Source organism: Acanthochromis polyacanthus, chromosome 13 (genome assembly GCF_021347895.1).
Source record: "Acanthochromis polyacanthus isolate Apoly-LR-REF ecotype Palm Island chromosome 13, KAUST_Apoly_ChrSc, whole genome shotgun sequence".
Lineage (NCBI taxonomy): Eukaryota > Metazoa > Chordata > Actinopteri > Pomacentridae > Acanthochromis > Acanthochromis polyacanthus.
Genome location: NC_067125.1, coordinates 23,761,011 through 23,778,587, shown reverse-complemented (window position 1 = coordinate 23,778,587; position 17,577 = coordinate 23,761,011). Strand labels below are relative to the sequence as shown.

At 40.2% G+C, this 17,577-nt stretch overlaps 1 protein-coding gene across 3 annotated transcripts in view; it reads left to right on the top strand.

Moving 5' to 3' along the window:
- The window catches only part of sgsm2 (small G protein signaling modulator 2), a 137,378-nt gene that overhangs the window by 8,280 nt on the left and 111,521 nt on the right, over positions 1-17,577 (top strand). For all 3 annotated transcript variants that reach the window (XM_022201022.2, XM_051958147.1, XM_022201023.2), the window contains exon 2: positions 15,969-16,044. In XM_022201022.2, coding sequence (XP_022056714.1) covers positions 15,969-16,044 — 76 coding nt within the window. The remainder of the gene's footprint in view (positions 1-15,968; positions 16,045-17,577) is intronic.

Genomic DNA, 17,577 nt, shown 5'->3' with positions numbered 1-17,577 from the left:
GTGCACACAACCACCAGAAGTTGGCCATGTTTCTCCTACAAAGAGAAATTTGTGGTGACATGTGGTCAGATATAACAGGAAAATTCATGGATTTCTATTCACACAGACACTTTGCCATTATTATACGGGGACTGATCATGCTTACGGCCATGCATAGGAACCCCATAAAGACCCATTCTGAGCCAGGAAAAACCCTGCAAGTGACTGGCAAAATAGACAAGCAGCCAAGCTGAACACAATGGTGAAGGCTCAGGACACAGGTCAACACATATTAAACCCAGAAGACTCCTTCTATAATTTCTACGCATCAACTCTTCAGGACCTTCAGTAGGGGTGTAACGGTTCACATGGTTGTATTCAACCGTTTCGGTACGGCATGTTCGGTTCGGTCCACTTGCGCACCGTTTTGGTTCATATTTCATATTTTCTCTTCAAATTTATGACTAGAGTGATCTAAGCGCTACGTCGGGAACTAAAGTCCTTAACGTGTTTTTACACGGACGCTTTAGAGTGTCGGACACCACTTCTTGGTCGGACACCACTTCTTCTACTTCTTGAAGAAGTGGAGGCGTTGCCAGCAGGCGTGTTAAATGGCATCAAACCTGAGCTGGAAGACCCTCCCAGCTCACTACGCTCTCCTGTTTGGGAACATTTTGGTTTTCCTTTTACAGTTACCAATGGACAAAGACAAGTGGATAAAACCAAAGTTGTGTGTCGGCACTGTTCCACGGAGATCGGGTATGCTACAGGAAACATGTCTAATATGTTAACGCACTTAAAACGGCATCACCCGACAGTAAACACATCAACAAGAAAGAAAACCAGCTTGGTGCAAACACAGATAATGTCTGCTTTTAAACAACCTCTAACACGCGACTCTGACCGGGCCAAAGCAATAACACATGGCATTGGAGTTTTTATTGCCACGGGACTACATTCTTATTCACGTTCTTTTTCTGTCTTTTTTGTACCGAAAATTAACCGAACCGAATACTCTAGGAAACTGAACCGAACCGAAATTACATTTTAGTGTACCGTTACACCCCTAACCTTCAGTGTTTGTATCAAATAGTTTGTAGAAATTCTGGTGAAAATCTGTTTTCAATTGTTATTTCAGTGTGTCAACAGTCAGCAATTAACATTTTATATCTTCTGCTGCTCAAGTTGGTTCAGATTAGAGATACAAGTTGTAAAAACTGATTAGACTAGACTCATAATTGTTGATTGTTTGGGAGCTACCAATAAAAATGGTGGTTTCTGGCTTCTTGCTTCAGTTTCTTGTGACTGGTGAAAGTTAAACTTGAACCTTAAGAAATTTGATTCAATAAGTAATAAGATATTTAGCCTACTGACTGGAAGCAGATTAAATGTCTAATATAGCCTAGCCGCGCTAGACCCATGTTCTGAATTCTGAAGGCACAAGGGTCGAGGGCCGCTCGACAGGGAGGGAGGCGGGCTAAAAGGTTGTCTTTCAAATCACTCTGCAGCAATTGGGTAGGTATACAACCAATCAGCGCAACGAATAGGCTGACGTAGTTCCTCGAGCGCCGGCGGACTGTGGCTAAATCCCATTAGCTTCCCAATCAGCGGAGCCAACTGGTATATTAAGGATTTGCCATATCCCGTCGGCATAAGTCCCAATACGTCTTTCTTCTCAATGAAACACTTCAGTGCCGGCCTTTGTTTATCTTTCAAGTTGAATTTTAGCTTCAAATCTTTAAGGGGTGTGGCCAAAGCCGAGTCGAAAGATAACTGTTTATTGTGCGCCGGTTGTTTCTGTCAGAATCGTCGCGCCTCTGTCGTCACTTAGTTACGCCCGCCTTCCGACTCTACACTTCATGGTGATTGGTCCGGCCAGTTTTAGGAGAATCCAGCCTCGAGCCTTATGGAGGGTAACTAGACCCACCCTGGCAGAGAATTAAATTCGTTGCCGTGGGTTGTCTAGCGCGGCTAGGCTATGTCTAATAAAGAATGGATTAGAATACTACTGTATATGTTCTGATGTCGATGCATATTTAATCCTGTTGCGCCCATGTTCTCTAGTTTATGTCTGCGCACATTTTTCACCTAAGGCAACAACTTTACAGCTGAAAATATACAGAAATACACAGAAAATACACTTACAGTTCAGAAAATGTCTTCTGGATTGCCAACATCAATAATCTGACCACAGTGTTAGAGGCTGCTGCCACAGGCCTCCATTTTTATAATAGCATTTCCTTTGTTTACTACAGTAAGGTTGCCATATTGCAACCTGCAGCTAAACAGCATTAGGTTGCCTCTTCCCTGAAGAAATATTACAGCATTATGCAGCAGAGTGTGGGGTAACTTTTCCCTCAGACCAACACCTCCTGCAGGACAGAATCACTTCTTCCTGTAACAGTCTTATTTTCTGTCTGCAGCTATAAGGGCTTCACTGGCCAGAGCAGCTGTCTAAACTGCAGCATTCTCCACTTGATATGTTGTACTTTGAGGTTAAATGTTAATTTCCTCTCTATCTTATTGATGGGAAAGAGGAAGAATTGATTTGACACAAGAAATGACATTTTTGAGGAGAGAAAAAACTATGTCAGGGTTGTAGCATCTGTGAATGCTTTGAAGATCCTTATTTCTGTCTGAGTGAAAAGCTGCAGCAGGTCAACAAGCGCATTCAAGACAAGTAAAGACGGATGGATTCCAGCAAGTCATCGTTCACACTGTGCTGTCACCACAGCTCCACTGCAGCCCTCCTCCTCAACCAGCTCTACTAGGGCATGAATAATTACCTCGTTAATGAGCATGTCTCTGCTGTGGCCTAACAATAGCTGATTAGGATGGAGCCGTATTACATTGCAGCTCCTCAGACTGAAGGGAGGGGAAAGCACCACAGTACACAGGAGCACAACACGAAATGCACACAGCGTAATGTTGCAGTGTTTAAACAATACGTGTTTACACCTTAACTGAGCTTGCAGTGAGTGGGAATACGGTAGTTAAACGAACCATTCCAGAGGTTCTAGCAGAAATAATTAGGCACTTCGACTATTTCTTTCTCTTATAATAGTTCTTTCCATTTGGGGTATTACTCGTAAAAACAAGACAGAAGTTATTATAACGATTTTTCACTTTTAAATGGTAAGCACTTAATTAATGTCAATGTTCCTCATCGCTGCATTCACACAGACCTTCCACAGGGCTGCAGTGCACATGTGATATTTGTCATTTACATGACACTAGTCAACACACCAAGTGATATATGGTCCATAATAATGCGATAAAAAAGACTAAAATGAAACGAAGAGCAGCTGATTCGAGTGTTGGAATAACTAACAGCCCAGTTTATTTCTGCTTTTTTTTAAAAGTGAAGATGAAAGTTTAGGTGACAGCTGCTGTTAGATCCTGATCAGCCCTTTGTCCATGTTGGAATATTTGTAGTTAACAGTCATTAGTGAAGTTATTGGTGTTGCTCTGTGCAGAAATGCTGTTTGACAACACTTGTAGATCCTAGCGCTGTGTGATGATGCAAGTTTGTAATAAACTACGAAAAAATAGTCCTAAACATCTGGAAACTAAACAGCCATTCGGTGTGTGACGATTGGGCTGTCTGATATGAACACATGTAGGCCTCCACAGTGTGATCTGCCGTCGGATTTCCCTTCATTGTCAAATCGATTTGAAATAAGATAAGATAATCCTTTATTACTCCCCTTGACCGGGGAAATTTCCCATGTTACAGCGGCACACAGCATACAGTATGAGCAGAAATAAACAACAATAAAACAACAATATAATTATAAGCATAAAAATATTAAAATGATTTCAAGAACTGTGCAGAGTATGTGGTAAGGGATGATGTGATAGAGTCCAGTTTTATGTTAACATCAGCCAGTGATGCTGGTGTTCTAAAGTCTTATAGCAGCTGGGATGAATGACTTGCGATAGCGCTCCTTCTTGCAGATTGGGTGTCTCAGTCTGCTGCTGAAAAAGCTACTTAGAGACTCCACAGTGTCATGCAGTGGGTGAGAGGGATTGTCCATGATGGATGTGAGCTTTGCCAACATCCTCCTCTCACCCACCTCCTCTATGGAGTCCAAGGAACAGTCCAGCTCTCCATAGAGGTGGAGCAAAGTGTGTGAAAAAGATGTCACATTCATCACTAAATTTCCCAATTCAATGTAGGCTCTATATACCAAATTTGTGTGTTTTTTTTTTCCACACAGTTTGTGTATTAAGCATCTCTGTGATGTTTTCGGACAAACTGTGATGCAGAAATGTGGAAAAAATAAAGTGTGTCATACAACTCACAGTAGTGCTGCTTGTACATGTCTGTCCACTACTGTGACGGCTCAGTTCACACTTGTGCTCTGTTGAAAGTTTAACCAAAACGTTACTTGGTCTGACCTAGTGAACTTGCTGGCTCGACTTCTATGGATGAGCGACCAGGTCACGCATTCACACATGCAGCCGACCCGTTCAGTAGCCATCAGATTAACGACACAGAGTGCATTAAAAGGGTGTTGGCATCATTGCAGGGCTCCAGAGTCCTACCAGAAATCTGTGAAGTGCGACTACACATCATCATAGGTCACACTGGTGTGGATAAACTGTCTGTTCGCAGCCTGCTGATGTAGATAGAATTGTTCAGTTTCAGCTCAGGCCAGTCTGATGTTAGAACACCTTTCAAAGAACTGACTTTTGGCTACACACCTGTCTGAGCTGATGTGCTGCTGTAACTGAGGGGAACTCTACGCTTCTCTGTGCCAAGTGCTTCCTCGTGTCTACCAGTGCATGTGGAGTATTTCTCATCTGTACAGTATATTGTAGCATGTATGGATTGCCTCGCTACATTGTAGTTTCAGAAAACAATCTTGGTGACACTCTCCCTCTAAACTGCATGAGTCTTTGCATGCACATTGGTCACACCACTGCCCACTACCACAAGTAAATTCTCACCCTTTGGGGGACACTGAGATATGATAAAACAGGCAATGTTATGCATTGCATTTATTGAAAAGTGAAACCTAATCATTGTTGGGAGCAGTGCTTTTATTGTTGGGGCATCGACATTCTGAAAGTTTTTCTTTTTACAAAATCTCAGCAGCATGACAGGAGAGCTAACTTTAATGAACTTTAAGTCCGAGATCATTCTTTTTGAATAATGAAAGCATTTTTCTTACCCTAATTCCTGTTGCTGTCATTTATGTAGTATGCTACGAAGTCACCAATGTGCATGGGAACTGGCAAAAAAAGAAAAAAAAAGTTTATGATGTATTTTTAATGGTTAGCACGTTGGCCTTGCAGCGAGAAGATCCCTGGTTTGTGTCCTGCCGTCCTGGGATCTTTCTGCATGGAGTTTACATGTTCTCCCTGTGCAGGTGTGGGTTTTCTCCAAGTTCTCCAGCTTCTTCCCAAAAACATGCTGAGGTTAATTGGTGATTGTAAGTTGTCCTGAGGTGTGAATGAGAGTGTGATTGTTTGTCTCTGTGTAGCCCTGTGATAGACTGTTACCTGTCCAGGTGTCTCCTGTCTTCTCCATAAGTCAGCTAGATAGACTCCAGCCCCCCATGACCCTATTAAGGATCAAACAGTGTACTGCATAGATAATGGATGCATGTATTTTTCAGCTCTGAAAGTCATGGTGAAAGATTTTGGATGCACCTAAGATATGTGCTAGTGCAAACCAAACTCCTGGATTCTTAATTTTTAAAACTTCTTTGGCAGATATTGATTGCCATCGATTTTATTGCCATATGAAATAAAGTAGAAGTGTCAAAGCTCTACTGTAGTTTTTAGAATCTGCCGGCTGGTTTTCACACTTTACTGCCTGACAATAAATGAAAATTCCTGGTTTTCTGTATGGTTCCATAGTTTGGATTTGGGAACATTGTTATGATCTGGTGGTGCAACAATATTAAAATGTATCAAGGCAGATTATGACTTTAAGTTTCATGTTTTCATAAACTCCAAAGTTTGCTTTTGCTCTATTTCTAATTAGATATTATGGCTCATTAAGTAAATGTAATGTTCTCTTTAAAAATCCGTGCACACCTATGGTATACCCATACAAGTGATTTATTTATTTTTTCTCTGATTAGAACTCCTGTCAGAACTCTGGGGGTTCATATACACTGTCCTTGCATTACATTTGTATCTGTTAGGGGAAAATTCCACTTGTTTCAGGTGTTTTTTTTTCACAGAAGACATTCTGACGTGTTACAGTAGGGAAAAACTAGTAATTGATCAAAAAAATAATGATGACAGGATTCCAGTCAGCGGCTTCAGTTTCAGGGTCCATTGAAGCCATTGTTATTAGTGACTGCTGTGCTTTTCTCCTACAAGAAGCCAAAATATTTCCTGTGAAAAAATGTGTTTTTATTAGTGATGCCATATAATTATCATCTTAGCTCTGCCTACATTCCAACTCAGCTGATGTCTAATAAACCAATAACTGATAGAGCGCGTGGCTATGCAGAGCATTAGATGAGAGAGAAAATATTTTAAAAAACCACTGCTGTGTTGTGCTGTGTTGGTGTGTCTAAAGTGTGAGAGGAGACGGTGTATTTTTGGTTAAATTATACAATGTTCGCCGTCAAAGTCATTCATATAAACTGCCTGTAATGTGCAGCAGATAGTTAACTGGCGCCAGCTCTTCAGTGACCTTAACGGGTCCGTACCTCTAGTACAGATGCTACGGGTACGGGTCCGTACCTGTAGCATCAACCTATTTTTAAATAAATGAAAAGTGTACTGCAGTGCATTAGCATACAATAATTTGAGAGGCTTTAATGTACTTTATTAGTTTGAAATGCAAGCTCTCTATTAAAAAACCAAACAGGCCTGTGATCTGTCCTGTGAACTTGGCCAGATTAAATCACTCACTTCAGGCAGCTGAGTGAGCTTAATTTTCTGCCCTGATTGTAATCTCCTATGAACAGAAAATGTGAGCTGTGCCCTAAATGAAAAACAAACCGTCTGAATTAGTGAACAGTCTGTCGCACATTTTGTATTCTCAGAGAGGGAGAGCGCATCTTATTAGCGTGAGGAAAGCTATCCGCTTCTGTGGCCACAGGAAGTAAACTGTGGATGTTCTGTTGTTTGCCTGGTCATGGACATGACATGAAGGGAAAAGTAAATGTGTCCTTATGTAACTGTCAGTTGCCTAATGAGCTCTTCCCTCTGTTCCTCCCAGAAACCATTAGCTGCAGGATTCTGAGAAGTGTTTCAAAGTTAGCCAGCTCCCCTTAGCCATTAGACATGAACCAACAATGTCTTGTTATTGTGGTGTCATCCCTGGAACTAGACGCTCAGTTTGCTGCAGGATGAATTGTTAAACAAAGTCCTCTTTTACTTAAAGCAAAGCCGGTTTATGTGTTGCTGCCACCATGCATTTTAATCAAGGTGGACATGTTACTGGATATGTTTACGGCACTTTTTCAAGGCCAGTACCAATACTGATTATTAGTAGAATTGATAATTGACATTTTGAAACCGATATAAGTGAAAATCTTTGAGTCAAAATTTAGAACTACACCATAAAAGAATGCAGAAATTATTTTTACATATGTTTAACTTTTCAGCATCTTTCAGTGCTGAGACACTGTTACTCATCAGTCAGTTAGTGCTGAAGGTGGGATGTTACCTGAGACTAGCGTTGTGACTACAAATACAGAGAGGTGGCTGCATCAGAGCCAAGGCAGCACAAGATTATATTTTATCAGGAGTTTAAATGTCATGCATGAGGTTCCTTCTTCCATGAATCATTCTAGGTGTTTTCAGTCTGGCTGAAACACTGAATTTATCCACCTAGAACATTTTGTTAACTGCATTATGGATCTTCACCCAGGAACTCAGCAAGGGGAAATGCATTCCTCAAAATGCATTCCTCAAAAACTTCCTGTTCAGAGAAGGAAGGTTTCTATGGTAAAAATGTAAAATGGATGCAGTTGTGCTTCAGTTGTTCACTGTCTGAACTTGACTTACTGAGCTCTGTCAGTGAACTCTTGATTCTTCACTGTATGCAATAGATTATCTGCTTTTAGTGCACTTCACAATAATAAACACAACGCTCTAATGCCGCTTCTCCTTGATATGTGTAATTACATATTGAGAAGTCTACCAAATTGTAAACCTTAAATAATCCTTCACAACCAGCACCTATTAAACAGGTTCATTCCTAGACACAGTTAATTCAGTCTCAGTCAGTCACGTCCCAGTGATGGTATCGACCCTTATGACTGACTGATGTGTATGTCTTCTGTCTATTCAGATTTATTGGATGAAGCTGTTCGTGTACTTGCACATCTCTGCAGAGCATTAAAAAGCTGAATGAAAAGCAAAGGATTCTCCAGAGAGGTCACTCTGACCTGACAGTGATGTCAGCTTGCCCAGTAGATGTTTAGTACGAGTTCTGGACCTATTTATATAAATGTGCGTGTTCCATTAATTAAACCTTAGAAATAGTTGAGGGCCAGCTGTTTTGACCTTTTGACCTTAAGTGTGACTCCAAATATATAAGAAATTAAGTGTGAAGCATTTAACACTAAGTGGCAGTTTGACATCAGGATTATTTGGTTAAAGGTACAGTTTTTTATTGCCATAACTGCAGAACTATGATATTGAGTATATGTTGATGGATGAATCAGTGTAAAGCACTCTAACCCTTAAAAGACATGGCATATCCTAGTTTTTTCATAGTTCTTGGCACATATGAACCACTGATATCTAACGATAGGAATGGTGAAAAGCCAGTTTGACTGGATGTGTGGGCCACTGGCATTCATCCAACTGGACCATGAGAGCAGCAAGGTGACAGTTTCTGTTTTCAGGCAGCTTTGCTTTAGTAGGACAATGACAGATTTAACATTTTGTAGTGTCAATTTTATTCTCCTTGGGTTTAAAACAAAAGAAATGCATGTCCTACGTAAATGTGCAAAGACAAATGCACTGCCTGTCCAAAAAAAAGTCACCACCAGGATTTAACGAAGCAAACAGGTAAGAGCCTTCCATTGGGTAATTACTGCAGTGATGAATATGTTTCAGCTGCAACGACTTCTTTAAACCTAGCTGATGCAGTGAGGAGCTTCTCATTTCTTAAATGTTGGAAGACATATCCTGTGGCCATGGAAAGGATGTTAATCTGCCTCAGAAAGGTCAAATTATTGGGCTGCATCAAGCAAAGAAAACAACTAAGGAGATTTCTGAAACTACTAAAATCAGGTTAAGAACCGTCCAACACATTAATAAAACCTGAAGGATAGTAGAGAACCATCATCTTCAAGGAGCAAATGTGGTCTGAACAAACTCTTAGATGATCATAGGAAATCAACAGCAGAAGTCACAGAATTAGGCAAATTTACTGGTTGCACATGTGCGAGTAGAGGAAAAATTTACTCGCACTCACTCAAATTTTGGTCAAATTTTTTGCGACATGCAAAGTCGCAGTCTGGAGCCCCGCAATATAAGATCTTGGTAGAAAATAATGCATTTATGGACAGAAATAAATGCTGTGACACTGCAGAAACTTATCAAAACAATGCCACAGAGAATGAGTGTTGTTCTCAGAGCTAAAGGCAGTCAAATTAAATATTAGAGCATGTTACTTTTTTGGACAGGCTGTGTATTTGCAGCTAAAAAGAGTTACCTCTTAGCCTTATACTCACTTGAAATGATTCGATAAGTTCAAGTATTCTGTTCCTGTCTGATCTCACTTAGAGACTGACCCCAGAGAACCTTTTGAAATGTTGATATTTTCAAAAGCAAAATCAAGACTTACTTTTTGGCCAGGCTTTTGATTGAGAGATTTTTGTAATTTATTGTTCTTCTTGAAACTAATTTTATTTGTTGATTTATGTATTTATTCACCAATTTACATGTTTTAGCCTATTTAAGTGCAGTTTAATACTTCATTTTTACCATTTCTTATTGTGTTTTTATAATCTTTAACATCTATTGCTTTATCTATCTGTATTTTAATAACAGATATTTGATTGTATTAATTTACCTATCTTATTCTCCAATTTTATTTCATTTGATCTCATCCAGTGTTTACTCATTGCACATGTTTAATAGGATAGTGAATCCTCAGTTCCTCAATCCCTGTGTTTTAGAGTCTTTAAGAATAGAATAGAATAGAATAGAATAGAATAGAATAGAATAGAATAGCCACTTTATTGTCAACCAGAACATACACTAGCTGGTGCACATTATGATTGAAATTCTGATGCAACAAGCTTCCCATCGGACTGATGAATACAAAAAACATCTAATTTAATAAACAATTCCCATATATACACATAAAAAAAAGAAAAAAATATATGCATACACACACATACCTGTATACGTACCCATCAGCACATATTTATTTTAAAGTGAAGATGTAGCAGCAGTATTGCACGTACATTAAAATTTTTTTTAACTTGACTATGGGGGTTGGATTGGGTGCTTATTTGTGCTGTTTTATTGCATTTTTATTTCTGTAAAGCACATTGTGTTGCATTGTATGACAAATGATAGATAAATCAAAATCTGACTGATTGAATGCTCTTATCACTTTCAGGATTCACTCTGTTACTGGTGCATTTATAGTGAGGGGTGTTTGCTTTTATCGTAGTTCATTATCATCAGTGTGTGACTCACTGAAAGTAGACTTTACATATAGACATGCCATTTGAGTCACTCATTCCTCCGCCCCTTATCTTGTGTTGCCATTTTCAATCCCTTTTACCACAGGAAACAACTACGACCTCTGAGCAGCAACCTACACGGGGAAAACACCAAGTTTTTCTGAGTATTTGGATCCTGCAATAAACCATGGCTGGAAATGTAAACAGTCAATAATCTGTTAACAGTTAAAAATAATGAAATATAATAGAGTTTTTCTATGTGCTGTGAAGCTGTTTAAATGGTTTGGTTCAGTCTTTCGGTCCTATACCATTACCTGCTATAGGAATCTCAGTCATGGTGGACGGTTGTCATGGTCATGGTCACGGGGGGGTGCTGGAGCCTATCCCAGATGACTCAGGCGAAGGCAGGTCGCCAGTCTGTTGCAGGGCTACATATACAGACACACAATCACAATCACATTCACACCTTCGGGCAATTTAGAGTTATCAATTAACCTCAACATATATTTGGACTGTGGGAGGAAGCCGGAGTACCCGGAGAAAACCCACGCATGCACAGGGAGAACATACAAACTCCATGCAGAAAGATCCGGGGATTTGAACTGGGGATCTTGTTGCTGCAAGGCACAAAGTGCTAGCCACTGCCCCACTGTGCAGCACTCCCAGCAACCCTCTTCTCAAATCATAACAGTATTGAACACAAAAAGCTGCAATCTACCCTTCCATTAAACAGTAACAGGTTCCAGGTAGTGCATTATATTTTCTGTAGTACATGCCTTCTTCTAATTGGTAAAATTATTAATGTCAAATAACGGATAAACAGTTAATCATTAACAGCTCTACTGGTTTCACGACTCTATGTGGGTGTTCTTTTCTTTGCAGTCTACCTGTTGCTGAACTTGTTGCTTCCATTCCACAAGTTATTGCTATTGTAAATGTTCAATATGTCCAGTATCAAGGAACTGTCAGTACACAGTCTGAAATGAGACAGTTGTAGCAGCTGCTGCAGCTTGTGTACAGCTTATTTCACATAGAAGCATGCATTGGTTGCCTCTCCACTAAAATTCTGTAACCTGTGTGTTAATGGTGGACCCATAGGAGTTTTTCAGGGCCGATACCAATTAAAGGTAATCAAGAAACACTAATAGCAGTATGTGGAACCAACATAGATTCAATGTTATGTATTTACAGTATGTGATAGTACAGAACCCGTCATTCATAACTATGCTCCTTCAGTAATAAGGATTACTATAGGTAAATACTAGCATGTACAATAGTAACAGAAATAAAGCCGTCAAAATGTTCACGGGACGCTCTTCCTCTTCTCTGCTTTCACATTTTTACCTCTTGTATCATTTTAGTAGCCCAATAAGGCATCATTTATTGTTTTCCAGACACTATAGTGGAGTAATCAGTGGCAGGCTGCTAACTTCTCTGCTACCCGTTAGTGCAGCTTTATCCACTGTGAAAGCAGCGAATTTCTTTTCTTTTCTTTTGCCTCAGCTTTATTGACGGGATTGTACAGAGAGGATGACAGGAAAGTGGGGACAAGAATGGGGGAATAACCTGCAGCAAAGGGCCATGGGCTGCTGGATTAGAGCCTGTGGCCTCTGCGTCAGGGTTTACAGCCCCTGTTGATGGGTCGTCACTCAACCTGTCAGGTGCCCAAAGCAGCTAATTTCTTGATTTGAGCTTTTTCAGGTTGTGTCTCTGCTGGAGAGACGTGTCTGTTAGTTTGAGCAGGCTGCTGAAGTCAGTCTTGTTTTAGAGCAATGTTATGGATACACCAGGGCATCAGCCACAGGTCTGACTGGTAGCCTCTTAGTGATGTCCTCAGCCTAGTGTCATCAGAAAAATATGTGCCAGTTGCACTGACTCTCAGGCTGTTAGTCAGTCTATTTCTACAGCGTGTCATGTTGTCTTTGCTTAATTCTCTGATACTGTTGAATTACAAAAGTATAATCCTCATCCGAAATACTTCAGTATTGCATTAACATGTTGCAACTTTGATGTATTGCAAGCTGTCACTTGGACACTAAAAATGATGATTGTCTCTAAATGTATACCTGTTGTTACCGCCCAGCAAAACTGCGTTTTCCGGAAGGTATTGTTTTGAGCTGCATGGTCTTGGTTGGTTGGTTGCTTGTTTGTCTGTAACAATTTGGTTTCTGCACGATAACTCGATAAAACATTGATGTAGCCTCACCATATTTGGTACACAGGTGTACCATAATAACACACAGGTCAGGTTCGGATTTGGTGACCGTGACCTCATCTTCAAGGTCACAGGGGTCATGTTTGTCTGTAACACTTTGGTTTCCGCGCGATAACTCCATAAAATATTGATGTAGCCTCACCATATTTGGTTCACAGGTGTACCATAATAACACACAGGTCAGGTTCGGATTTGGTGACCGTGACCTCATTTTCAAGGTCACAGGGGTCATCTTTGTCACCGGGCGGTCCAAGTTTGGTAAAACTTCTAGTTAAAAACTGGGTTTCAATACTAGAACAGTTCCTGACCTATTGTTACCTTCCATAAAAGTGTTCTAACAAAGTTAGGTAAAGATGTTTAATTTGGGTAAACTAGCGCACTAGCTATTGAATCAATAATAGGAAAGAAAATGTTTAAAAAGTGCATTCTTAATCTTCATGGCTCTTCAGGTATGATAGTAACGCAGACACAAATGTAATTTGACTTCCTGTCATTGATTATTTCCTAGAACTTTTTTTTCATTATGTTTAGAGGACTCTGTGCTCAGGGGTAAAAATCCCTGACACCCTTCTTGGATGTATTTGTCACCAGCTGTGAATTTGCTGCCATCTCAAAATGTGTGATTTAGTCTGTCGCTCACAAAAACAGTTTAATTAGCAAAGTTGATGAAGGCTGAACCTTATCTTGATAATGAGGACGATGACGCTCTATCTGTACATCCTCCTACACCTCCACAGCTCAGGGAAAAAGTTTGGAGCAAAGTGGTAGAGTGAAACTGTAGTTAGAGTTTTATCACACAGCTGAGCAATTAAATTCTTCCTGTTTATCAATTAAACCCAAACAAGGCCGAGGTGTCAGACAGGTCCCCGATTAATTACTGACAACAATTAATTCTACGGAGAGAACGAACTTAGACAAGTGAACACCAGACTGAGTCAGTGTTGTTGAAGTCATTCAAGCTCTCCTCCCTAGAGACATAATAGATAGCAGCAAAAAAAACTCATTTAAATATTTCCTGGATGCCACGATATTAATTGGAAGTCAGTGGTGCGGATGTTTAGGCGAGACTGTCAGAGCTGTTATTAGTAGCTGTCAAAATGTTAAGTGGAGGAAGCGTCACTCTTGTATTTACATTTTTGTAATCGGGTACTTGACACTATATAGAAGTATGGTTTCCATACTGATAAAGTATATAGAAATGGTACCAACATCAGGGGCTGCTGTTGTCATGAGTAACAAATGTGTCCAGGCTCTGGATGATACATTAAACCAATTCTCTGTACTGCAGAAAAAGGAAAAGATACGGAAGACTAAAACGTCCCTTCAAGCACCTCTAGCTGAGTTGCCATTGATGGACACAGCGGTTAAATACAATCTTATTACGACTGTAATGCAGGCTGTGATGATGATAGCTGTGTTGGAAACTAATTCAGTTTGACTTGGTAAAGGTTTTTACCTTTATAGTAGTGGGACTTGAAGTGAGGGCTGAACATAGAACAGGATCTTTGCCAAAATCTTCCTCCTCGTCCTGTTAAAATGCCTGCAGAAATCTAGTCAAGGATGTGTGTATACTAGCCTGCTGGAGACTGTCGGCTTTCAGCTGAACCTTCATTTTCTATTTACTTTTCATGCTAGAATGGTAACTTAAACTGCATTTGTGGCTAAATATGGTTTGCAACAAATGAGAAAAAAGGCAGAGTGCATAACATAAGATAAACTCCACAGCTTGTTCAACAAGTGGCTTAATCAGATGGACACAATGAGCTCCATTTATAGAACAGAATGCTTTGTAAGAGGGTCGCCTAACGTTTGGAGCATGCAGACATACAGCAACAGTGTTACTGTGTCTCAAACCACTGCACAAAAACATGCCTAAATGCCTGCATTAAAGGGAAAAAGGGATAGCTGAGTGTTTATGGTGAATGCCGCATGGGCAGAAATGCCCTCAGCAGCTGATTCTCCAGTCCAGTTCCCAGCTGGCCTGACTTCCACTGCATGTCGTTCTGCTGCTCTCTTTGCCAACATTGCTGCTAAGGCAAACAATGCAAAAATAATCATTCAAAAATAAGTCAACAGAGTGAGAAGGCACACTTTCTATTGTTTCTGTTTAGAGATGTAGGAGAGCAAGTTCAGGTGAAGAGGAAACTATTTTAAGGTCCTGTTTGTATGCAGATTTGTTAGCAAGAATATAGCACAACGTGGAAATAAAAGCATTGCTCTGCTTATTTAATGGAAAAAAAATGCCATAAAAGAAGTTTAGCTCAAAAATCTATTCATAATTGTGCTGAATAACACCACTAATGTGTTTGACCATTTAAATCAGCACTAGCTCTGTATGAGGAGGACAAAGGCAGATCTGAATGTCATCAAAATCAAACTATTCCCTTTGGTTTTTCAGTGTTTCATACCAATTATAGTTCTTTTTTTGAGTGCATATTCGCTCTCCTTCAAAATCCCCTCAGTCAAGAATGATTCATTCTTTTCAAATATAATTATTTCAGTCATCTGATAAAAATGCCCTTTTTCTTATTGCATATGACACAATATTATATCTACAGTATATTAAAGAAAATCTAAATATTGAAGTGTCATTTCTTCCGATATCTCACAGCCCTGCTTTAAACAGCTTAGTGTGTGTTTTTCCAGGACCTTTATATAGTAAAGAGCAACATTGTACACTGCAGCATCTGTTAGCCAGGTGAAGGACTCAAACTGTTTTGTGTTAGCTTGGCAATGCATGTTTTTCAATGTTATCATTCACTTATTTAGTGCTAATTGCTGTGGCATTTCTACACAGCTCTCCTCTGTATCACTTGTGAGTTTGTCATTATGGGCGACACTGCTTAGATCTTCTGTCAGTGTAGTCCGAGTTTCTGCCTGTTAGCCTAAAAGACTATCAAAACGAAGCGTTTGTTTATATGAAAACAGGGCTGATGATCATTGTACTGATCAATTTTGTTGTGTTTTGTCATTTCATGTGATTGTGTCTTTTATCTTTCACTGATGTAAAAATGACGCAGGCTGTCTCGACTACTGTGGGCTTCTTTCAGCTTTTCCTGTGTAGAGAAGCAATGCTGGCAGCAACAGGTGAGACTAAACATGATGACAGTGGATTGGAGCACAGGGACTGACTCTGGCTGTTGTGTGTGCAGGTGAAGCAGATTATGGAAGAGGCAGTGACTAAGAAATTTGTCCATGAAGACAGCAGCCACATCATTGCTCTGTGCAGTAAGTACACACTTATCTTTTTTTTCTGTGCTCACACACACACACACAGACACACACACACACACACACACACACACTGTCTCCTTCTCTTCCGCTCTGTCTTGAACACACATGCACTTGTTGAACTCCTCAACAGGTGACTTGGGGCTGATTCTCTATCAAGGACATCACTTGACGTCACTGTGACTACGCTGCTGCATCAATGGAAAGTTAGTGATCACAATGGAGCTAATGGAAACTAATTTCAGAGACAGGCTGTACAGAACCCAGGCTCTCTGAGCTCTAGACACATCTGTGTCTGTGTCTGTGTGTGTCTGTGTGTGTGTGTGTGTGTGTGTGTGTGTGTGTGTGTGTGTGTGTGTGTGTGTGTGTGTGTGTGTGTGTGTGTGTGTGTGTGTGTGTGTGTGTGTGTGTGTGTGTGTGAAGATAGAGGAGTTGACCCCTCCTGACCGGATGGTCGAGCTAGCGATGGTGTGAGTCACAGCTTCCATGCTGGTCAGAAAGCCGACTCCGCCTGTAGCCTCAGATCAGCCAAATGACCAGTGACACAGCAGAAGGTTCTCATCTGTTTAATGGGATCAACATACAGAACTGCACCAGAACTCCAAGAAACGCAAATTTGAAAAAAACAAAACAAAACAGCAATGTGTATCATTTGTGATTGATATTTATTGACTTTTGTTGTCATTTATGAGGTGGTGTTAAAGCCTGTGCTTTGCCAACATCTTCGTTCTGTTCATAGTAAATGGGGGAAAAAGAGCTTTCAGTCACATTTGCAGTACAGCATACCAGTGCTATGTGGTATTTAATAATGTGGTTAAATACTGAGCACTCAAAACCCTTTATTGATATTATAAATTATAAATATTTAAATATGGACTACTGTACTTTATGCATACAGCCCAGAGGTTTTATTCTGAAATGTATCCGTTATCTGTACACCAGTCCTCATTAAGGTTGTTGGTGGGGGCTGGAGTCTATCCAGCTGAGTTAGGGTGAAGGCAGAGGACACCCTGGACAGGTAACAGTCTATCACAGGGTTACACATAGAGACAAACAATCACACTCACATTCACACCTACTGACAATTTAGAATCATCAATTAACCTCAGCATATTTTTGGACTGTGGGAGGAAGCCAGAGAACCTGGAGAAAACCACATATGCACAGAGAAAACATGCAAACTCCATGCAGAAAGACCCTTTGAAAGCAGGGAAGTGAACGGGGATCTTCTACCTGCAAGGCTATTCTGAAATCCATCTAGCAGAAATTAAGCTAACATCTAACTTTGCTATGTATGTGTGTTCAAACCCAAATGAAAAAACAGAGCTGCAACGATTATCAGTGACTGACATTTGACTGTCACAGCTTCTTAAACCAAAGCTGTGTCTTATATTGTAATAAACTGAATGGTGGTTTTAAGAACTTGTCCTGTTTTCTGAGTCAATGAAAAAATAGCAATTGATTAATCAAGCAGGTGTTTTCCTAATTAATACCTGATGGAAATAATTTATTACAGAAACACCCACTCCA